The following is a 25,666-nucleotide window of genomic DNA, read 5'->3' on the forward strand; positions in this document are numbered from 1 at the left end:
ACGAAATGTTGTCTTCTGTCTTGCTCGATGAAAGCCTGCCACCCTATGTCTATCTTCAATGTCAACATGGCCTGCTTTAAATTCATTGCACCAAAAACACACCTGCTTCTTTGTCATCACCTTTTCACCGTATGCAGCAATCATTTCATGGTGAAGACCTTTTTGCTTGCAAAAAGTGAATAAACACCTGTTTTGGACCACACACACCTGTTTTGGACCACACACACACACACACCTGTTTTGGACCACACTCACATGGTAGCCACCATTTTGCAACTGGAATCTGCTGTGAGGTGACAGTACTGCAACACTGTATTGGCGGTCTTTTTGAACGTTATTAATGGGTCTATTTGTCCACCGTGTTTCTTCTCATTCCCTTTCACCATTATTAAGAAAAAAATGTGTTATCTTACTTTTTGGAAACCCCTTGTATATGACATTACTGATGCCTATTAAAAACCTGAATTGTATTCTAGCTTCCATTCCAAATTCTGTTTGTGGATTAAGGTATTTGGCATGTGTAATCCTGAATTCACATTTTACACCAATCACTAGAAAACTCCAGAATTGCTACAATAACATGCAAGGTATCCAATCATGGGTCTCTCTCCGTTCATTTTTTAACTCGAAAACATCTCTCACGAGATTTTCCTCAGTGTATTCTGTGGAATTGAAAATGTCATTTAAACTTGTATCACCCCACAAAGTATCTTAACTGCAGCGAGGGCCGAGATCTCTGTTGTCATTCAGAAATCTTCCATTTTTGTATGATTATTGTCAAACTCCGTTTTCAATTTTATTTGGTTATTGTTTTGCCATTTATAATTTTCTTTGAAATTTTTCTCTCAACAGTTTTTTCACAGTTATCCATATAGCAAGCTATTCAACAAACAAAATAAAAATCTGCATGATAGCATTATCATTAGAATTAGCAGAGGCATATGATGCAAGAAAGTAAGCTTATACAGCAACAGCAGGTGGGAAGGAGCAGCAGTGCGCAGCACACGCTTCTTGATTAGACCGGTGTTCGAGCCCGTCACCACCAAATACGGAGGATGCGGAAAGGTCAAGGAATGACCACCACATATCCCGGAGCAATATGGCCTTAGTTGCTATTGCTCCTAAAAACCAACCAAACAAACAAACAGCAACAGCCAAAAAAAATTTTTAAAAATTCCCATTTCACCCATCCAGTCACTCTAAAAGTTTGTTCTTCCTTGAATTTATTTAAGCTATCAACTTCCGCAAAGACAGATGGAAGTTTGTTCCAGCAATCAACTACCAGCTGGCTAAAGGCAAATTTCTGTCCAACTATTCTAAAACTGTCTTTCCTCAATTTGAATTTATGCCCTCTCAGGTTCATAATCTGAGCAAGCGGAAGCATCCCATTAGCATTGAGCCTGCTCAATCCATTCAAGGCCATATACAGCTCAATCAGATCCCCTTGCATGTGACTAATCTCCAAATGCTGCAATTTGCAGAACTTAAGAATTTCTTGGTAAGAGGACCCCTTCATTTCCCTCACCAATCTTGTTGCCCTTCTCTGTACTCATTCTAGCAACTCTACATTCTTCCTAAAATGAGGTCTCCCAACTTGTACAGTACTCAAGGCATGGCCCAACAGTTTCCTTATACAAGGGATAAGTACCTCCTTTTCCCTACCAGCAAAATTCCTGTATATCATTGACAAAACTCCATGATCTGCTCTGGCTGCCTGTCTGCACTGCTCAGAAAACTTCATATCTGACTGCACAATTACCCCCAGGTCTTTTTCATTCTCTACCACCCTGAGTGTAGTACCACATATTTCGTACATTTCTCTGGAGTTACTGCTACCCATATGCAGTATTTTGCATTTGTCAATGCTAAACTTCAGTTGCCACTTCTCAGCGTATCTGCCCAACTTTTCTAGATCCTGTTGCAGTAGCATACTGCCATTACAGTCATTAACAACCCTGCCAACCTTTGTATCATCTGCAAACTTGAACATTAAGCCTGATATACCTTCATCAATGGGGGACTCCACTAATAACATTAGTCCACGAAGAGCACTGTCCATTGATTACCACTAGGTTGTGGAATGACTTTGCGTAGGGTAAAAAACAAAAGTTCTTAGAATATTTTGATTATGATGTAATGAAAAAGCTTAAAATTGAATGGTTTAAAGAAATCATAATCTATGTTTGCACTCATTGAATTTATTTATTTTTATTTTTAGATAGTGCGAGAAGCAGAAACTGAAGATATAGAGCTGAAATCAGTTACAATGTCTTCCTCTGGTCAGATGTTATTTGCAGGTACTGACAATGGATGTTTGCGTGCATTTAGGTTTCCTCTGACAAAACCTGCCTATTTTGAGGATCATCCAACCCATCTGAAACAAGTTACAAAAGTAACTAACTTTTTTTTTGTAGAACACTGTGTTTTTTGTATTTTTCCTTTTTTTTTTTTTCTTTTTTTGGTTTGGAAGTCCAGATTAATAATATAATTAAAGCAGTACTTTGTACATTTATTTAAACCAGGTAGGTATGACCTATGGAGATGAATTCTTTATTACAGCTGGGGCTGATGGAATCCTTTGTTTATGGACTGTTACAGATAGAAAAGGCAGAACGACAAAACGGGAAGGTTTAGTAGCTTATCTGGAAGAAATCTTGATTGCTAAGTCAGACTTGGCTGCAAAGGTAATAACAAAATAAACCATTCAAGACTTGCAATTCTAATAATTTGATTAGAATGTAAGTTTGGGATTGTGATCCTAAAACGAGTTGTAAAATATTTTTAAAATCGAAAAAAAATTTACCTTATTCTAATTTTCCCTCATTTTAATTGAGTGTTTTTTTGGCTATGTTTTTATTTCTTTTGATTAATTAATGTGAATTTATATTAACAGCTAAACCAAATTCAAGAGTTGAAGCAACAAGTAGATGAAATGGAATTGAATTTTGAATACCAGCAGCAACTTAAAGATATGTATTATACTCAGGGCCTCAAAAAAACATGTGATGAGTATGAAATTAAGATAGATGACTTGAACACAATGATTGAGGTTAGTGACTTTTAAGTGATATAATTAATAATTTCTAAGGATGATTAGGATTTCTGAATTCCTTTAACTGTATAGATGGCATCCTGGTATATTTGATGCACTAAAAAAATAAAACGTATGAATTTAAATAACTTTAGAATTATATAAGTGTGATTCTAAATTAAATTAAATTAAATTAGAAATTCATCATCAGTCATTTTCAATCCATTGCATGATGAAGGCCTCTCCAGCAGCTTTCTAGTTCCTTGTTTTGCACCATGGCTAACCATTTACTGCCCACAAACTCTTGAATTTCATATGTCCATCTCCATTGTCGTGTTCCAGGTTTTCTTTTAGCTCCTCTTGGGTACCATTCTGTTATTTTCTTAGTCCATTTGTCATCATGTCTTCGAGCTATGTGTCCTGCCCAATTTCATTTCAGTTCTTTAGTTTTGATAAAAATGTCCTTTATTTGTGTTTGCTGCCCAATCCATGTGTTTCTCTTCTTATCCAACAGTCTGATTCCTATTATTATTATTATTATTAATAGTACTAAATAGATTTGGAGATAGGCACACAATGAATATAATAAACAACTTGCTGGCTAGTGTTGATTTCAGGCTCAGGAGAAGTTATCCCATCTCCAAATTAAAATTTCTAATAAGAAAATTCTTGATACTCAATGATACAGTGGATTAAAATTGCTATACAGATAAATTACTATCTCTGTTTACAGAGTGGAATGTACTATGAGTAGTGACTTCATTGTCTTTTCTGGTAGTAAAATAATTTGTATACAAAACTGTTGTAAATGAAGAATTTCAACTTGTTGTCAAGAAATTCACTTTTCTTAATAAGTTCATTTATTGTAAACATATTCTCTTGATAAATAAATTGTATTGTATTGTATTATAATCATTATTAGCCGTATGGTGCAAGGAAGCCTGAGGCTTATGGTGCGCCAGCCAAAAAAAAAAAAAAATTCTGAATTACTCCGAGAGAGTGAGAGAGAGAGTCATAAGTAGAAGGGAATCACCAAGAAAGAAAAGAATAATGATATCCAGCTCAGGTCCCTGGATGTGCCAAGCCCATACTTACCAGGTTCCATTCTTCACTGTGTAGTTTTCAGCTTCTCTTCCATTCTTTTGGTGAGTGCCTAAGTTTTACTTTCATAAGTCATAGTTGGGAGTATACATTGGTTCATTATTTTATTTTTCAAACAAATTGGGATATTATGCCTCGGTATGTGACTATATTTCCTGAATGCTATCCATCCGAAATTTATTCTTCTCTTGACTTCCGGATATTTATCATTATAGCTAATGACTTGTCTCAGATAAGTATATGAATCCACCTTTTCAATTTCTGCTCCTTCAATGATTATATCCCTTCCTGTAGCATACTTGTTGATCATTACTTTTGTTTTAACCATACTCATCTTTAGTCCAAATCCTCACTAACTCTGCATAACTGATTAAGATTTTCCTCTAATTCTTTTGGATCATGGCTTATGATTACAATGTCATCTGCAAATCATAAATGGTTTAGGTACTCTCCATTCACATTGACTCCTTTCTGCAACCAGTCCAATCTTCTGAAAGCTTCTTCAAGGGCAGCAGTAAACAACTTTGGAGATATTGTGTCTCCTTGTTGAACTTCTTTCTCAATTTTAAATTTGCTGCTGTCTTTGTCTAGTCTAATAAAGGAGGTAGCATTCTCATATATTTTCTTCAAAAATCATAATGTATGGGATGTCTGTGCCTTGTTTTTCTAGTGCCCAAAACATTGCTTTAAGCTGTATGGAGTCAAATGCCTTTTCATAATCCACAAATGCCTGACATAATGGTGTTTTCTATTCATTTTCTTTCTCTATTAGCTGCGATATTACGTAAAGGTGATTCATAGTTGAGAATCCTGTCCTAAAGCATTCTTGCTCTTTCGGTTGATTCTCATTAAGTATTCTTTCAATAACCCTTGTGAACAACTGGTAGATGTGGAACAATAAGCTAATTAGTCTATAATTTTCAATTTCTTTCTGATTTGTCTCCTTTCTTATGCTGCAAAATTATGATTGCATTATTCTACTCCTTAGGCATCACATCTTTCCTAATGCATTTTGTGAAGTGTCTTGCCAGTTTCCATGTCATGTCTCTTCCTCTTAATTTTAACAACTCTACAGTTTTTGATCTGGCACTTTTTGATTCTTCATTTTCTTCAATGCGCTTTTTACCTCATCAGTAAGGACATCAGGTATGTGTTGCTAATTTGTGGTCCATTTTCACCACTGCTGGCATCATTCTCTTGCACCTTATATAATTCTTTATAGTAGTCTTCTGCTATTTGAATTATGCCTTCTCTGCTATTCATAAGTACACCATTGCTATTCTTTAGTTTCAGTATTATTTGTCTTTCTGTATTACTGCTCATGGCTGCTGATTTAAATCCTTTGTTTTCCTTAATGGTTGCTCTACTTTTTTTGTGTTAAATTTTCTTATGTCCTCTCTGATTCTCTTTCTAATGGCTTTGCATAACTCAGTATACTCCATTTTGCACTTCTCAGTGTCTATCTTGCTCTTCATTTGTCATCTTTGGTTTATCATGACAAGCGTTTCTTGACTAATTTTTCTCCTTTGGATTTCTTTTTTACTTATAGATTTCTTAAGCTTTATCATTTCAGAAAGTTGTATTCCTTATTGATATCTTGGTTCTGAAAGGTCTGCAAAAACTCAGACTTGTTCTTAAGTTTCAGTACATATTGCATTTTCTCCTCATCTGTTATCACAAAGACCTTCACATTATTTACTCAAGTCAGTTTTTTCTTTTCTTATATCTGTATCAAGTGTGTACCATTCTGTGATCACTAATTATAAATTAGAATCACATAAGTGTGAATTTTTATTATCCCCCGGTACCACATGCACTTTTGATCTCCATCAATAATTATTTTTTTAATTGGAAAATTTTAGCCATAAAAAATTCTTTATGGCATCATGCCAAAAAACACTGTTGCTATTGAAACAGCATAGATTTTTGGTTTTCTTTGTGTTTTGGCCTCTTTTAGCCCTGATTTTTGACTTTATAGTTATTTTAGAAATATTGCATCATTTCTAATGACGCTTTTTTCATCCTATTATACAATATAGTATCAGAATTAAGAATAAAATTTTTAAAGTTTCCTATTTCCCATCTTTATTCACAAAAAAAAAAAAAAAAACATTGGTGAAGTAAAGTCTACAGCCCTGTTGCTGTTATAATTTTTTGCATGCCTGCTAGACAGTTAAATTACTTGCTGCTAGTTGTTTTTTTTTTTTTTTTTTATGAAATATCTTCCCCTTTACTGTGTAAAGGGGAAGAGAAAATTTAATTACATACCTGATAGCCAGAATGCTAATTAATTTAGTTTCATTTAATGTCTTGTTCTGAAAAAAGTCCCAGAGAGGAACTGAATACATCAGGTATTTTATAATAAAGGCAATTTATGCTACTGTAAATTGATTTTGGTTATTACAGTAAGGGAAATCCAGATGTATGTAGAAAAGTATATCATTAGTAAATTTTATTATAATTTTGAATCATTTTTTTATAAATCCTGACAACCAATATGATACAGCCTTGTATTATCATGTTAAAAAAACATGTTTTACATTTAACAAATTAAATTGACACTTTTACTTCACAAACAGTCCAAATTTTTTTGAAGTGATATCTATAAGGTTTTTTGCTATGTCTGTACAACTATCTACATATCCCTTCATTCCAGTTACTCAATCATGAGTACTAATTCAACTAACAAAGAAACAAAATTCAGTATTTAATAATAATTCAAAAGAATTATTATTAAATTTACTTATTATAAATAAATTTAATATTATATTAAATTTATTATTAAAGAATTATTATTATTCATTTAATAATTTTTATTAAAAGAATTATTATTAATTATTAATTACTGAATACTGAAGCATAACTGCATTTAGAGATATTATATAGATTTTCCAAAATAAAATGTTATAGAAATAAAGGGTTCATTTTTGTGATATTTTACAGTCACTTCAAGGAGAACGACTAAAGATTCTTTCCACACATGAGGAAGATGTTTTGATCATTCAAGAAAGTCACGGAAAACAAATTAATGAGCTGGGTAAGAACACTGAAACTTTTTTATTTATAATAAAGTTTGTAATTGTTAATGAGTGCAGTTTTTTTTGTTTATTTGTTGTGGATTTTAGGTACATCAGCAACTTAGACCATATTGTGCCATTATGTATTATGTAAGTGTGTTAGTGTTTGTGGACCAATATGCATGTTGTGCAAGTGGAATCTGGTGGAACCTGGAATAACTCACGGGGGAGAGGGAACCCTACTCCCTCTGCCTGAGATTGGCTAACTACTGCCCTGATTGAATGAGCCTTGAGAAATTCCTCCAATCTATGACAGGACTCTAATCCAAACAAGTTACAAAACTAATATACTTTCACAGAGGATGCAGTTTTCTTTAAATTACAATAAAAGCTCCATATGTTTTAAACGTGCCTTGCACTTTTGATGGATAAAATAATATATATTAATCAAAATAAGGTATGCTTACATGCTGCAGCTAAACATGGAGCTGAATATTGCAAATGATAATCAGCTGTCAAAGACAGTATTTTAAACCGTCTTTATACATTTGATCAGTTGTTTGTAATGAAAAACTGAAAAAGTTCCATTGTTAGATTATGCATGCTTACAAGATGTAAACAAGTCATTTAAAGTATGCAGTGCTTTACATTTCAGGCACATTAGCAAATAGTAATAATTCATGATTTATAACTAAAAAAAAGTGAAAACTTTTATGTGTGACCCAAGAACATATTTTCTGTGCATTCACTACATTTCTGTGCATTCACTACATTCACCCATTTATTCCTCTAACCAGCACATAATATCCAGTTCTTAAGCTACAATATACAGCATATGGACAGCCTATATGATATGTATGAAAAAAATAAATAATAATTGTCAGATTTTAATTAAATTTGGAATGATTTGACAAATATTTTTAAAAGGTCCAAATATAAAATTTCATGAAAAGCCATCCACTAGGAGCCAAGTTATTGCATGCAAATGTTTGGATGGATGGACAGACATGAAGACAGTAGGCTCATTGTTTATACATGTTATGTTAATGCTAACCACTGAGATCTGGGTTTGAATCCTGATGAGTATATATGCTCCTTCCACAAGACAGTAAGGCCATAAGTCAGGAACTTATATTAAAGCATCTGCCATAATATATATTACTGACTTATTTATCAGAAGACAGGTTTATGAGAGGTAACTATCTGTGACTTGGATATAATTGCACTACTCTGCATTTTGAAAAAATTTCACTGATGTTTTCTCAAAAAAGGGTATTTCTGAATCATTTTCTAATGCTGATTTCAAAAATGACTTCCGCTTGTTTCTGTCATGTCAGGTTTCTTCAAAAATCACGAAATAAAATTGGATTTTTCATAAATTTATATTAATTTTGGCAGAATTTGTGTGAAATTATAACAAAATGCTACTTTTACTTTTATATTTAAATACATGTTGAAAACATTATTAAAAGGGGAGTGTGGTAAAAAGTCCACTAAACACTCACCTCTCATTTTAAAAAGTGATCTATGATGGGTTAAATTTTTGTTTCTTTGATTTTCTTGCAGATCCTTTTACTTTACACTCCCTTCTCAGTATCCAGAAATATTCAGCTATCAGGTTGACATTCCACCTCTCCTACTACCTTATCTCCATGTCTTTAATATCCTGGTGAAACCTCTCACTCTGTTCTTTACTAACACTTCCTAGATTTTTTGGGAAATAGTCGATGTGAGAGTGTAAAAAAAGTAACTTGACACCATGCCAGCCCAGCTTCTTAAAATTTGCCAATGTATTTTCAACTACATTCTTGTAGTCTGGATCCTTGTTGTTCCTAAGAAGTTCTCAACAACAGGCCTGAAGATAATCCATGCCTATTTTTATCTTTTATTCATAGTTCCCTCAAAATCTCAGTCCCTCATCAGTTTGTGAATTTGAGGTACAACAAAAAAACTTTTTTTTTAGCTTCTCTCGGGTGATCAATGAGAATTTATTACAAATATAGTCGAAGCAGGGATCTTCCTGAGGTAAAGCTTTCACAAACTGTTTCATCAAACACAGTTTGATGCAAAGGTGGAAGAAGGACAGTTTCGGGGCCTACCAGTGGTTTATGAACTATGTTCTTTGATCCAGGCAACAAGCTGCCCCTCTTTGGCCAGACCTTGACATTCCAGTGCTTACTCCTTGCCTGATTATCCCACTCACACAAAAGGCAAGGCATTTTTTTGTGTAGCCAACTTGCTGTCCAAGTAACATGCCTATCACTTTAAAGTCAGCACAGACCACCAACCAACCAACCATGTTTTTTGTAATTAATATTTATCAAGAACTTCTTCAACTTCCCATATGTTTCTTTCAAATGCACAGAGTTAGTTACTAGAATTTCGTCATATTTGTTTCCATTGTGGAGCAACACACCTTTGAGACTCCTCTATGATGAGTCAATAAAAAGTCTCCACTGTGTAGGATTGTAACTAATTCCTAAATAGTTCATTAAGTCATTTATATTACTGCAAAAAACCATAGAATTGTCCTCAGAAAAGTAGGGGACTAGTTCTCATTCTCTGTACCATGAGAAAAACGTCTCATATGCTAGAAAATTTTTGACTTAAGTCTAGAATCAGAGTTCTGAAGATTCCTTTGGTAAATTTAAATCCCTTACCAGATCATTGAGTTCATGCTGTGAAAACAGTTGAGGGCTGGACTCAATGTCTCCAGAAATGTAGACCTCACTTTCAGCACTCTCTGCTGCTACATTCTTCAATATAAGTGGAGGGCACAGAATTGACAGGTTATTTCCACATGGGACTGGTCTGAATGGCAGATAGAATGTTAGGATACACAATGCCCTTCTTACTTTGCACTGTATCCCTCTACATTAACTAAGCAAAAGTAACAATAATCACAGTGGTTTTTTAGGCTCCCAAATGGCATAGCCTTCTTTTATCATTTTTCCACAATCTCAATGCTTCAACACAGGTTTGGAAAACTTTATGTGGAGCCTTGTGTTTATCTTGGCCACCAAGTTTCACTCTAAAACTAGCAAAATACATATTTTTTACAAATTCTGTAATGTCTTGTCTTTGCCTGAGGATTACATAATTTCCACAAATATATCTAAATTAGTTTGGATTGTTCAAACACTTGCGTGAAGACATTTTTACTCACTTTTCAATACGTTTGACATGATAACCTCAAAATTAAACTGTGCTCACACTGATAAACACTGCTGCATGGAGCTCTCCAGGTGTCAAGAAACAAATGACTGAAGGCAGTATTGCCAACATATGAAGATTTAGTTTACAAATTCCCAGCATTTACTCCTAACTTAATACATTCTATAATACGGCTCATGACATCAACTTAAGTGATTTGTGAAAAAATTGTACGTGATAAAAAAAAAATTAATTTCTGAAATCAGTGTTAAAAACTGAGTTAAAAACAGCTATTAGTTTATAAACATCAAAAATCATCCAGAGCAGTGTTATTGTATAAGGCAAATAAATATTATGCAAAACAAATAAGTTTTTATTTTAATAGTGAAATAATAATTTTAAAGCGTATATTCTACAGTTTAGGGCAGAAAGAAGTTCAATAAAATATGATTGAGTTATATCACTATCTTCTGATTTATTTTATTGCACTGCTGCTTATTCCTCAAATACATTTATATTAATGTAATTATTTTATGATATATAAAACCATATTTTCTCTTTTATAAACATTTCTGTTTCATTTTTGTAACACATTTAAATTGTCCCAAATTTTAGGCTTTGGAACTCATTTTGTCCGGTTATGGCCATCAGCAGCAGGTCACATTAATTTTGTCTTCTACAGATGGTAACATTCTGAGGTCCCAAATTAATTTCCACCAAGAATCTCCACAAGCAACCCATTTCTTTACCTTTCCATATTTCTAATTCGTTTGTGAAAATCATAACTCATAATCACCTATTTCACAGTGATGGGTAATATTAGGCCAGTTGCAAAGCTGTGTTATTTTTGATTCCTGGTGATTTGGATAGAAAATGTTTCCTTTGGCGAGGAACTAGGACCCTGCTGTTGTCACCAGTATGACCACTATTGGTATTTTCACCCTGTGATCATCAGTATTTTCATCTGATAGCATCCCACTATGCTCCATATCTCAATATCTTCCTGTACCCACCTATCACCTGCTTCCATGTGCCAGACCATGCTCAACTACTGCCAATATATCATATATGACCAAAATTGTGGGTGCAGCACACTTCTTTTCACAATTGTTTGCACAGAAGAAAGAGTTGTAAGAGATAAATGCATAAATTGTATTTTCTTTATCGGATATACATCCGTTTGATATTGTATTACCTCTATTAGTTCATTTTCTTACCATAATGCTCCTATACAAAAAAAAAAAAAAAAAAGCACAGTAATTAACACAGAATTTCTTTAAAATTGTCTTCATCCTCTCTTCTCTAAATTATCAGTTGTTAAATATCAAGATGATGTAACATGAAGTAGTCTTCATTAATGCTGTGGAAAGCATTATCACTACTTTCCAGGTTTGAGTGTGGTATTCTGGAATGTTCAACCATTCTCAATCATAACTAGGGATAAGATTGACCGACTGGCTTGTCACGCAGGCACTTTACCTAATAGATATTTATTTTGTTGAAGGTGTTGTGAGAGAGGGAGTTCTAAGGCTGAACATTTATTTTAAGTTTCGTGTAACCTGTGGGATACCACTTGGCCCTATGCTTTCTGACTGCCTAATTTATGAACTCACTTATATGGGTGATATGGAAAGGCAGTGAAGGGTACTGTGCTACTCATGATCTTAATATGGAGGGGTCGCCTTCTTATGAATGTCTTAATACTGTGGAATTAAGATAGCTTTTGGTAGAAAGGATGTGTCTAGTTAAAATTTTGGAGTGCTGAAGTTTGTAGAGTATTTTCTGAATTCTTGGATTGGCTATTGCTGGGACTTGGAGCTGCCATTATGAATTGTGTTATCTGTTATGCATAATACCAATTTAGTGGGGGGGGAGGTAGGAATGTAGAAGGCTGTGAAATTTCATATCTACCATTTTTGTGCTGCAGTTCATCACAAAAATGATTTTGTTGTATTGATTTTGTTTTTGATTATTAATTACCAAGCTGCTTTTAAATATGCAGTACTCTCAATAATGAAAAGCATGTTTCTATAATCAGCACATTTTAAAGACTTGTTTTCTTCTTTTTCTTTGGTGGTGTGCCATTGCATCATTGCTTCTTACTTTTTAATTTCATTATAATATATTCAAGCAGTTCATGATATTTCTCATGTAGCTGCTTCTTTTATCAAGCATTTTCCAGTGCTGAATTAAGTGTAAATGTGCAGTTTCACCAATCTGTTTCTAATGATATGGAAATCAATACAGCTATTGATGCTGAAGACCTCTCAAACATTTAGTTCACCCAACCAAAATAATGCTCTTCATTCATAAGGAAACGGTTATCGTGTTTTCCATATTTGCACCCATTAAGGAGTTGTGTTGAATCAGGTTGCAGGCTGAACCTGGACTTATATATGAAGTGAACTTGGCTTCATTGGTCCAATCATAACATTTTTATTCCAGTCATTGTGGGTCTTACAGTGATGTGAGGTCACTGCAATGCAAACTATTGGTCAGTGCTCACAAAGCTGCAATAAAGCCTTCTTTGAAAAAGTTGATTTAATTTGAGCTGAGTTTAAATGCACTGCCTGAATTCAGAAAACTCATATTGTTGCATACAAATTTAGCATTCATGCTAATGAGCAGTTTCTTCTTACTCTTCTGGTTTCTTCAAGTTGAGTTTAGTACTCGCTGACATCATAAAATGTTACAAGTTTCTGTTCTTTGTTAAAACATATAACAACAGTTTCTGTTGTTATATGTTTAAACAAAATTTTAACAAAATTTTGTTAAAACAACAAAATTAGAAATTAGAAAAAACGAAAAAACAAAATTTCTAATAATGGCATATTCTTAGTGTTAAAAAGACATGAATTAATACCAATATATTTGCAATTTTTTATATAAATATTTTTATACACATATACATTGCTTATCACTTTTTAAACCAAAGAATTTCTTACAATAGACAAAAACAGTTCATGGAATTTGTTGTGAGTTTTTTTTTTTTTTGGTTTACTTTTTGAGTTCTCAAAGTGTACATGTTTGAGATTGTTGATTTCTTATAGCAAACACACTTCAATTTTGAATCAGTGTTTACAGAGGAAACCAATTTTCAATACTGTACTTAAACAGGCAATGGCTTGGTTACATAATTAAAGCCTCCCATGTACACATACAGTATCAGGAAGAGCAGTAACACATCATCACATATGCCTGTGTGTTTTAGTTTTGTGACCCTTTACATAAGAAAATATTATATACATCTACTGCTTTTAAAATCGCTCTACAGTGCAGTGCAGTAAAATTCCACAGTTTACTCTTTTAAAAGAAAGAATCAAAAAAGAATTGAATTAAAAAGTAAACATCGCTACTTAATGCAGATTTTATGGTAATACACCACTATACAAGAGATGAAGCATGACTACAAAAAAGGAGGTCAATTTATATGGCAAATATATGATTAAGCATGAATTTTCAAGACAAAAAAAGTAGATGACTTATATGCCAGAAAATATGGTACTGTTCATTCTTTGCAGCAAATATTTCTATAAACATATAGGAATTATCACTGCTATTTCAGCTTTAATTAATATTATGTTGTCCCTAAATTGGAACAAGGTAGTTATAATAATTAGATAATTATCTGAAATATAGTCCATAAAAATTATATGTACAATTTGTTTTTTCTACAGAGAATTCTTTTAGGCAGAAACTTTTATATGAATTTGATCGTTATGATGAACTTAAGAAGCAGTCTATAGAAACCCAGGCATCATATGAAAGTCAGATTCAAGAAATGTTAGATACTCATAAAAAAAATGTTGAGGTGCTTACTGAACACTACGAAACTGAAATAATGGAAAGGGATGTTCAACTTGAAAAGGTGATATATATATATTTCATTTTTGCTTTAGTATAATTTATTGCCATCTTTGAATATAAAATTTTTAAATTAATTTTTTATATATAATAAATTTTAAATAAATTTTCAGTTTATACTCCGGGACGACCAAACAGTCAGAGGAGTTAACAACATAGACAGAATACAAGAAACAGCACCGTATTCAGCAGTCACGGGCTTGAACCCCGGTCACTCAAGGCACGTGTACTTATGCACCCGCACGCCTGACCACTAGGCTACGGCGGCCTTTTGACAATAAATAAGAAAGTACAGGTAGCCCTCGTTTTGCTCTGGTCTGATTTGTGCCTCTTCGTAATAGGGCCAGTCACTAACCACACGGCCACAAATATTTATTTTTGAAATTTTTTTTTATATATTGAAAGTTAACAAAATTTATTGGCATTGTACTGTACTATGTATCATGCACTGTTCACGTGATCTGTACACGTGATCAAGGAAAATCTGAGCCAATCACAGATAATACAACATCAGTTTTGCAACTGATGGATCAGGGGGTAATAGCCACCTTTAAAGCTTATTACCTACGGCAAACATTTACAGAAACAGTAAAAGCTTTAGACGAATCAAACATTACCATCAGAGAATATTGATGGTCATTTGATGTCTTAAAGGGCATCAATCACATTAACACAGCCTGGCAAGAAGTGACTGTCAATTGTCTAAATGGAGTGTGGCATAAACTTCTCCCAGATTTCATGCATGACCTCAGAGGATTTGAGCCACAACAGAATGTTGTAGAAAACATCGGCAGGCTGGCACAAGAGGCAGAATTAGAAGCCATTACAGTTGAAGATGTAACTGAACCTCTTGAAAAATCATGCATAGACTCTTTCATATGAACACCTTGAAGCTGCAGAACTTAGCCAACAGCAGGAGGAAGAGAAAGAAGAAGATCATCTAAAAATTATGAAGACCAGTGATTTACAACCGATTCTTGCAAGCATAGAGTCCCTCATTAATGAGCTCTGTGACATTGTTCACCACTGGGAGAGGAGTGCCACAGTTAAAAGGGGTGTCATATCAACCCTGAGGCCTCCATAGCCAAGTGGTCAGGAGTGGGAGTGCAGTAGCGCACACTCTTTGGGTAGACCGGGGTTCAAACCCCTGACTGCTGAATACGGTCAATCTGCCAACCCGTACTGGACCAGCGTGACAGATTATGGTCCATTTCCCTCAGCATGAATTGTTGAGGAGGCTTCCATCCTGCAATGGGTTGATAATGGCTGCACTTTACCTTTTTATCAACCCTGACCCATTATTTTTAAATTCTTAAAGAAAGGAGGAAGAAATCTGGGCAATCAACACTTGCTTCTTTCTTCAAAAAAGGCAACCTCCTCAACCAGCACCTTCAACGGAAGATCCTCAACCAGGACCTTCAAAAACCAACTAAAAATTCGGCATAATGCCAAATTTTTAGTTAGTTTTTCACTATCAAAATGTTTTGTAATTTATTTTATATTTATTATATGTAACTGTACTTATGTAGGTTAAAAATAAAACACTTTTTTTAATTAAAAAAGTTTATTTCTGAACTTTAAATACTTCAGTATTGAAAATCACCTAACCCTGTGATTTCCCATTAACTCCTTTATATAAAGGGTTCTATGTGCACCTGTCCCACAATGAACCTAACCCCGGTATAAATCAAGGGCTGCCTGTATTTAATGCACTTTGTAGCAGGGCATTGTGGAATGTTTAAAATTCTTAAAAAATTATTCTATTAAAGTCATAGTGAGCTAAAAAGTAAAAATAAAAATTTTAACAGAATTATAAATTGAATAAATTATTAAAATTCCAAAGTTAGTTTGAGAGCTGAAATAATATTACATGTTGGAATGCTGCTTTTAACTTGAAGGATATGAATCATATTTCCCCTTGGATATTAGAGTCACATGTCAAAAAGAAATCTAAAATCCAAAGTTAGCAAGCAATTTAGTTAAAATTTTTGGATTTGAGATTTCAAATTTTTGTCATTATAGTTAAAACTAATTGTAAGAAATGCTTAAATTAGAGGTTTGGTAGAGGTTATTTACTGATTTCTAAACCATCATAAATAGAAATCTTGACATTGATAAACTTATATATTATTTTTTAAATAATATATAAGGGTACAGTTACATATAATAATATATATATTATTTTTAAAATAATATATAAGGGATAAAGGGTGTGATGTCAAAATTTGCAGACGATGTGAAGATTGGAAGAGTTGTTAATGATCAGTGCCAAGCAGCCTTTCTTCAGGATGACTTGAATAGGCTTCAAGAATGGTCAGAAAAGTGTTACACTTAAAAATAGCAAGCCCAAAATAACTTATACAGTTGGTAGGGTTAAATTAAAAACAGTAGAGGAGGAAGGAGATCTGGGAGTTATGATAATGGCATATATGAAGTTTTCTGAGCAGTGTAAACAGGTGGCCAGGAAAGCCTATGGTGTCCTATTGAATATTTCTTGAACAATATCCTGTTGAGACAGGGAGGTCATAATCCTACTATATAAGACTGCATTTAGAATATTGTATCCAAACATGGAGACTTCATACATGAAAAAATATATTGAGGTCTTGAAAGTGTCCAAAGAAGTCACTTGCTTGGTGAGTTCGGCAAAAGGGTGACCATACAAGGAAAGACTTTAATTATGTGGACCATGGAGCTTGGCAACCAGGCACCTTAGGAGGAACTTGATTGAGGTTTGTAAGGCTCTGAGAGGGGTTAGAAAAACTAATGAAGGTGGAATTTGCACTATTATAAAGAATTCCAGAACTAGGGGACCTTAAATTCAAATTACAGGGGAAGAGGTTTTGACTAGAGTTTTTAATTATTGGAACAAGTTTCCTTCACAGCTAGTTGAGACTGACATAGGCACCTCCTCATGTAGACAACTATCTAGTTGTCTACATGAGGAGGGCGCCTCTACGTAGCCAGGTGGGCAGGAGCAGCAGTGTGTAGCACACACTTCTTGATTAGACCGGGGTTCAAGCCCGTGACCACCAAATACGGAGGATGCAGAAAGGTCAGGGAATAACCATGGCATATCCCTGGAGCAATATGGCCTTAGTTGCTAATGTTCCTAAAAACCAAATAACAAACAAACAAACAAACCTACATGAGGAGGGATATACATAATTTATTTGCTTTCCTTTTCTTTTTTTTTTTTTGCAGTGCAGAAAAAGCCTATATGGCTGAGGCACTATATGGCCAATACTTGGTCATCAGGCAACACAGAGGCAGCCCCCTAGGCAGAATGCGCTGGTTCCACAGGAACTAGTAGTTGTTGGTGACTCTATTGTCAGGGAAGCGGGGAACATGCTTTGCAAAAAGGATAGGTGGAATAGGACCAGGGTATGTCTGCCAGGGGCAAAGTTTGATGACGTTGTAGAGCGGATATCATCTTTTAAGGGCACAAAAGGTGATATAGTTGTACACGTTGGCACTAATGATATTAAGAGTAGGAGACCGGCGGAATTACTTAGCAAGTACAGGTCACTGTTGAAAAAAAGCCGTGAATTAGGGTTGAATTTCAAAGTGTCTGCAATTCTGCCCAGACACGATAGGAGGGAGTATAGGATGAGAGCCTTGTCGATCAATTCGGCCCTGGAGGGATTGTGCAAGGCTCAAGGGGTAGAATTGTTTTCAGCCTGGACTGTACTTGTTAACAGGAGAGATTGCTTCTACAGGGATGGGATACACTTAAATAGAAAGGGTGCAAGAATTTTTGCTTATGCTGTCGAGGCAGAGTTAGGAGGGTCGGACAACTGCTAGTTGGGGGGGATACAAGGACTAATAGATTAACAGTAGCCACCGGCAGAGGTGGAAGTGATTCTTGCACTGCTTCTATTGAAATGAGCAGAAGCCTGAAAAACAAGATGCAGGATATTTCAGAGACTGCTGGGAGTCATTGCGGTACAAGTAAACACATGGGTTATGTTAGGGTAGCCAAGAATAGAAACAGGTGCATGTATACCTGTGTGTACACCAATGCTAGGAGTTTGGTAAATAAATTTGATGAATTTGAGGTATTGCTCAAAACATTAAAGGCAGATATTGTTGGGATATCAGAGACGTGGTGTCACACAGATATAAGGAATGCGGAACTGGAATTTGGGGAATACAATGTGTATAGAAAGGATAGACAGGACAGGAGGGGAGGAGGGGTTATGCTATTAGTTAAGAAACACATAAAGTCCAAGGAAGTGAAGCCAGTCGACATCGATGGACAGGGCAGTGTCGAGTCAGTTTGGTGTGACATAAGCATAGGGAAATCAAAATCGAGAGTAGGAGTGTGCTATAGGCCTAATGACTCTGATGAGTATAATAAGATATTGTACAGGGAAATAGAGTGGGCCAGTAAATCAGAGAGTCTTATAATGGGGGATTTTAATTTCCCAGATATTGACTGGAATTTGTGGGTTGGTCACTCGCACACTAGCAAGGCTTCTGTGGATTTATTGGATGATTGTTTTCTACATCAGCATGTTCGTGAGGCAACAAGAGGGAGCAATACTCTTGATCTGATTATCAGTAGTGATTCTTCATGCATTAAGAATCTGCAGATAAATTAACCACTAGGTGGCAGTGATCACAGTGTGTTGAAGTGGGATTTACTCAAGGAGGTAACTACCATCAGAGGTAAAGGGAAGGGTTTTTGTTTTCGTAAAGGCAACTATGATGGTCTGAGACAGTATTTAAATTCTATACAGTGGGACCAACTAATGATGTTACCAACAGCAAACTCAAAATGGGAAGCATTCAAGGAACTAATCTTGGAGGCTACCAGACTTTACATACCAACTAAGAAATATTGTTCAAGGTTTAGGCCTAAATGGTTGTCAGATGAACTAATGAGACATGTGGCAGAGAATAAAAATGCATGGGATACATACAAATTAATGGGTGACACGGAAGCCTATGATAGATATAAGTTGGTCTGTAACCAAGTCACAAAGGAGATTAGGCAGGCAAAGGCAGATTACAAAAAATCATTGGCAAAGGATGCAAAGAAAAACAGAAAAGAGTTCTTTACCTATTTAAACTCAAGAAGGAAAGGGATGAATCAGATGGGTCCACTGGATATTGATGGTTCAACAGTTGAGGATCCTGCTCAGGTGGCTAACAATCTAAACGAGTATTTTGTATCTACATTCACGCATGAGGAGTTATTCAGGAAGGAGAATGATGTAGGTAAAGTAAACATTGGCAGTCAGCTGGATGATTTTGTAATAACTGAGAGGAAAGTGGAGGATAAACATAAAAAAGGCACCTGGGGTGGATGGGATCTATCCAGTTATATTAAAGGAGGCGGCAAAGGAAGTAAGCAAACCCCTAGCCATAATTATGAGAGCTTCTTTGGACTCAGGGGAGGTATCCATAGACTGGAGATGTGCAAATGTAACCCCAATTCACAAAGGAGGATCAAAGGCTGACACAAGTAATTATAGACCTATTAGTTTAACTTCTGTTCCAGGTAAATTAATGGAGGCACTGGTTAAAGAAGCACTGCAGGATCATCTAGACAAGAATTCAGTTATAGCTCAGACGCAGCATGGTTTTGTTAAGGGCAGGTCTTGCCTGACCAATTTGATTGGATACTATGATGTAGTCACAAAAGAACTGGATGCAGGGAATAACTTTGATATTATATATTTGGATCTTAGAAAGGCTTTTGATACTGTTGCACATGGAAGACTGCTGCACAAATTGGAGCAGTGTGGCATTGGAGGCAAATTGCTGCTATGGATAAGGGGATGGTTGAGTGGCAGAAGACAGAGAGTGGTAATCAGTGGACACTGCTCAACGTGGACTAATGTTATTAGTGGAGTTCCTCAGGGTTCAGTGTTGGGTCCGTTGTTGTTTTCGGTGTTTATGAATGATATTGATGATGGGATATCAAGTTTAATGTCCAAGTTTGCAGATGATACAAAGGTTGGCAGGGTTGTTAAGGACACCACTGACGCTATGCTGCTGCAACAGGATCTGGAAAGGTTGAACAGATGGGCTGAGAGGTGGCAAATGAAGTTTAACATTGACAAATGTAAAGTACTACATATGGGAAACAGTAACCCCAGAGCAACGTATCAACTCTGCGGTACTACACTGATAGTGGTGGAGAAGGAAAAGGACCTGGGGGTAATTGTGCAGGCAGATATGAAGTTCTCTGAGCAGTGCAGACGAGCTGCAAGAGTAGCTCATGGTGTCTTGTCAATGATATACAGGAATTTTTCTAGCAGGGATAAGGAGGTGATTATTCCCTTGTATAAGGCAATGGTTAGGCCACATCTTGAGTACTGTATACAGGTCTGGAGGCCTCATTTCAAGAAGGATGTAGAGCTGCTGGAACGGGTACAGAGAAGGGCAACAAGATTAGTGAATGGAACAAAGGGTTGCTCTTACGAAGAAAGGCTTAAGTTTTGCAAATTACAGAGTCTGGAGACTAGGCACCAGCGAGGTGATCTGATAGAGGTGTATAAGGCTTTGAATGGTTTGAGCATGCTCAATGTCAATGGGATTCTTCATCTTGCTCAGAATAATCAGCTCAGAGGGCATAAATTCAAATTGAGGAAGGACGGATGTCGGATAGATGTGCGGAAATTTGCCTTTGGCCAGCGGGTGGTTGGTTGGTGGAACCGACTTCCATCACTTGTTGTTGAAGTTGATAGCCTAAACAAATTTAAGGCTCAACTGGACAGGTATTTCGAGCGAACGGAGGGGTGAAATGGGAGTGGTGTGTTTTTTTTTTTTTTTTTTTGGCTGATGCTGAATAAGCTTGCTTTCTTGCCTCTACTAATGCTAATGCTAATGCTAATATCATTGAGGCAGTGGCTCTATAAGAGAGCATTTGATAAAAATTTTGTATTTAAATGGCTGTTAATCATCTATAACACTTTCTAAATTTTTTCCTAGATTTGAATTTCTTAATGGAACTTATAGGATAGGGAACTAAAAATATTAGGTAAATTTTTACAGTGTGTGATTTTTTAAAAATAATATATAAAATCTCGTCAGTGATGCTTGGTTATTTTGTATTATTATAGGAAAGAGTGAAAGCAAAACAGCAACAAGAGGAGCATGAAGAAGTTTTGAAACAAGTAGAAGATGGTACTGATCAAGAGATTTTAGAATTGAAAACAAAGTATGAGCGTTGTCTTCGAGAAGAAAGGGATGCTAATATAGACTTGAAAGGGCAGAATACCATTCTTACCAAGAAGGTAAAAATTGCAGAGTTGCTTTTTCTTAAAACAAAGAATTAATTTAAATGCCTAATCGCATTTTTCAGTAACTAAAAACCAGTTGATTTTCATTAACACAGAGAGAAATTTGATGTGCATGTATGTTGATGAATAGATATTATATTGTAGCTGGATATTCATTATAATATAGAACAGTGGTATTCGAATGGTGGCATGTTAGATTCTTTTAGGCAAAATACTGGAATATTATATTGAAAAATTATCTATAAATTTTTAATATCTATATGGTAAATTTATTTGTGTTAATCACTTGTTCAGGCTAAAAACGTTTTTGCTCAACCATTCTTTATAATGCATATTGGAATACTATTTCTTAAAATAATTTTTCTCCTTCAGTGAATTATTAATCATGGGAATAAGTTGCTTCTGTGGACAGTTGAGGCCTACAGTCTGAAAAAATTTGAAAGTTTGTTGGATTGGTACCCACTGAAAGAAGGAAATACAGAAATAGCTATTTATTTATTTATTTTTTTTTATTGGTGCATCAAAAACCTGATGATTATTATCCTTATTAATCTGCCATGAGAAATGAGAATATTCTGTGATTTTTTCATTCATTTAGCTATATCTGCTATGAGCACACATAAGGCCGATAATTTGTTGGGTACCGAATTTGGTTGTCTCATATACACTTATTAATTTTGGTTTGCTTTTTTTTTTTTTTTTTTTTTTATGAATACTGCTTAATCACCATATTCTCTCTTTCATAGCTAACCAGTCAGAAGTTTGAACTTGATGAACAGCGATCACAGATAAAAAATCTCTTGGAAGAACAGCAGAGGCTACAAGGAATAATAAAAAATTTAGAAAAAGATGTTGTAGAACTGAGACGTGAAATCACTGACAGAGATAATGCCATCCAAGATAAGGTAATCATTGGGCATCTTTGAAAAAAATACAAATTCCTGTGTTTATTTTTTTTGTTTTCCTAGTCATTAAAAGCTTGTTTTCTTGATTCTCAGATAATATTTATTTGTAAGTCCATTGACTTTTATTGAATTATCCTTCCCAGTAAGAAAAAAAGTTGTCTCTTCATTAAATTTCTATTATCCCTTACTGAATTGTTCATATCCTAAACATGCTGGGAAGATGTTACTGAATGGGCAGGCTTTTATAATGCAAGTCTTGTTGCATATCTTAATTTCTAGCATGGTACAGTTTAAAATGAGGATCAGATAACTTTTATTATATATGTAATTCTTTCATCTTTGTTTCAAGTTGAAGGCTATTAATTTGAGTTTTAATTGTGATGAACACCTGAGATTTGCTGGAAAGGAACTAAATTTTGGAGATGTATTTCAGAAATGGTTCCCTTATTTGCTCAATGCCAATTCAAGATAGATTTGCATTGTTGAGAGATATATCAGCCTTCAGTATTCAGTTGTTTCCATATAAACTCCAACTTGTTCCAACCTTGAATCTTATAAGTTGTGATTCCAGATCACAGTAGTGAACTGAAAGAATCCGACATTTAATTAATGAAATCAGCAAAGGAACAGCTGCCATAACGAACAGTGTTCCAATGTGATATAGATTCCAAGTGGGTCATTTTTCTATATACAGTGAAGCCTCCCTTAAAAGGGAGGCTTCACTTATCTTCTAAAAGGGGCAAATTGTGGACACTCAGGCTTTTGTACTGGCTAGAAGTATTAGAAATGATGTGTTACACAGCCTCTCAAAATTGGACACGAACAATTTAATAGGGGTTCTTTTGATATTTTTACCCTCCTTAGAGGGGACATTTTCACTGGTAATTGACACACATAAATCTTTGTTGGTCAATGGACATTTTCAATGAAAGCAAGTGAAGATCAAGGTCATTACAGTAATACCAATTAGACTTGTGATGGCCTTGGATTCGTCACAGATGGCATATGTTCACTACTGCTGATAAGGCATGCGCGCACGCACACACACACACACACACACACAAATTTGTGATTATGTAATTCGGGCAATTTATTAAAAAAAAAATTGTGTATACATGATCAAGAAAATGAATGACCAAAAAGAAGAGTAAAGAAAAAGAGCATACTGCAGATGAACAGAGATATCTTTTAATCTTTTCTTATGGATTGGTTAATTTTATGTTCATAATTAATTGATCAGGCAGTTATGATTTTTAGCTGATTATTCTCTTTAATTTTGTTTTACGATGCAAAATCTTAACTGTATCATGAAAATGAATAAAAAGAAAAATATTTTGAAAGACTAGCATATTTCAAGTGTAATTTTATATTATTTTCTATTTTGTTTACTTTAGGAAAAGCGAATTAATGAACTCAACCGAAAGAACCAGGAACTGGAAAAATACAAATATGTCCTTAATTATAATATTGATGAATTAAAAAAGCAAATGGAACCAAAAGAAAAGGAAATTACAATACTATTAGAGAAAGTAAAAGTGGTAAGTGTAATTGAATGTATTAAAATAGTAAGTCCTTGAGGTCCTTGAAATATTGGTCCTTGAGGTTGTCAGAGACATTCTCTCAGATATGCCAGACAACCTGTATTTGCTACCTGGGAGTCTAAAACACTGATGGAACTGATATTCGGGTGACACTGAAGTCAAGTGGGCCCAATTTTGGTGAAGTCCGGACAGTCTGTGACAGTGAAATCCTCTACTTTCACCTTCACGATGGTGAGACTGTTAGTAATCCTGGGTATAACCTCCATGCACAAGTACATGGTGGGTGGCCACTCAGGTGTGAATCAATGTAGTAGTAGTAGTAGTAGTAGTGGCATGTGATGCAAGAAAGCAAGTGTATGAGCTTATACAGCATCAGCCAAAAAAAAAAATCACACCATTCCCTCCAAATGCGTGTCCAGTTCCTCCTTAAATTTATTTAACCTGTCAACTTCCACAACAACAGATGGAAGTTTGTTCCAGCAATTAACCACCTGCTGGCTAAAGGCAAATTTCCGCACATCTATTCTACATCTGTCTTTTCTTAATTTGAATTTATGCCCCCTTAGGTTCGTAATCTGAACAAGTGGAAGGATCCCATCAGAATGCAGCGTGCTCAACCCATTCAAGGCCTTATATACCTCAATCAGATCACCGCGCAGGTGCCTAGTCTCCAGCCACTGCAATTTGCAGAACTTAAGCCTCTCTTGGTAAGAGGATCCCTTCATTCCCCTCACCAATCTTGTTGCCCTTCTCTGTACACGCTCAAGTAAATCTACATCCTTCCTAAAATGAGGCTTCCAGACCTGTACGCAGTACTCAAGGCGTGGCCTGACCATTGCCTTATACAGAGGGATAATCACCTCCTTCTCCTTGCTAGCAAAATTCTTATATATCATTGACAAAACCCCATGACCTGCCCTGGCAGCCTGTCTGCATTGCTCAGAAAACTTCCTATTTGACTGCACAATTACTCCCAGATCTTTTTCATTTTCTACCACCTTAAGTGTAGTACCACACATTTGGTATGTTTCTCTGGGGCTACTTCTATCCACATGCAGTACTTTGAATTTGTCAAGATTAAGCTTCAGTTGCCACTTCTTAGCCCATCTGCCCAAATTATCTAGATCCTGTTGCAGTAGCACACTGCCATTACTGTCATTAACAACCCTGCTAACCTTTGTATCATCTGCAAACTTCAACATTAAGCCTGATATGCCTTCATCAATATCATTGATAAATATACAAAACAACAGTGGACCTAACACCGAACCCTGTGCGACTCCACTAATAACATTAGTCCACGAAGAGCAGCACCCATTGATTACCACCCTCTGTCTTCTCCCACTTAACCATCCTTTTATACATTGTAGCAACTTACCCTTAATACCATTCTGCTCCAATTTGTACAATAGTCTTCCATGTGCAACAGTGTCAAAAGCTTTCCTGAAATCCAAATATATGATATCAAAATTATTTTTTGCATCCAGTTCCTTTGTACCCATATCATAATATCCTATCAAATTTTTCAGACAAGACTTTCCCTTAACAAACCCATGCTGTGTCTGAATTATTGCTGCAGTCTTGTCTAGATGATCCTGCAATGCATCTTTAACCAGTGACTCCATTATTTTACCCGGAATAGAAGTTAAACTAACTGGTCTGTAATTACTCGTGTCACCCTTCGATCCCCCTTTGTGAATTGGGGATACATTTGCACATCTCCAGTCCGTGGGGACCTCCCCTGAATTCAAGGATGCTCTCATAATTATGGCTAAGGGTTTGCTTAGTTGCTTTGCCGCCT

The 25,666-nt window shown here is 35.3% G+C and overlaps 1 protein-coding gene across 1 annotated transcript in view; it reads left to right on the plus strand.

Moving 5' to 3' along the window:
• The window catches only part of LOC150075449 (cilia- and flagella-associated protein 57-like), a 46,630-nt gene extending 24,980 nt beyond the window's left edge, over window positions 1-21,650 (plus strand). Inside the window, exons 8-14 of the mRNA XM_090388489.1 lie at window positions 2,219-2,392; window positions 2,523-2,684; window positions 2,894-3,049; window positions 7,076-7,169; window positions 13,980-14,170; window positions 21,240-21,413; window positions 21,564-21,650. Of these exons, the coding sequence (XP_090244615.1) occupies window positions 2,219-2,392; window positions 2,523-2,684; window positions 2,894-3,049; window positions 7,076-7,169; window positions 13,980-14,170; window positions 21,240-21,413; window positions 21,564-21,650 (1,038 nt within the window). The remainder of the gene's footprint in view (window positions 1-2,218; window positions 2,393-2,522; window positions 2,685-2,893; window positions 3,050-7,075; window positions 7,170-13,979; window positions 14,171-21,239; window positions 21,414-21,563) is intronic.
• The last annotated feature ends 4,016 nt before the right edge of the window (window positions 21,651-25,666 follow it).

The sequence above is a fragment of the Mastigoproctus giganteus genome, chromosome 14, assembly GCF_048544385.1.
Source record: "Mastigoproctus giganteus isolate SK-2022 chromosome 14, ASM4854438v1, whole genome shotgun sequence".
In the NCBI taxonomy this organism is placed as follows: Eukaryota; Metazoa; Arthropoda; class Arachnida; order Uropygi; family Thelyphonidae; genus Mastigoproctus; species Mastigoproctus giganteus.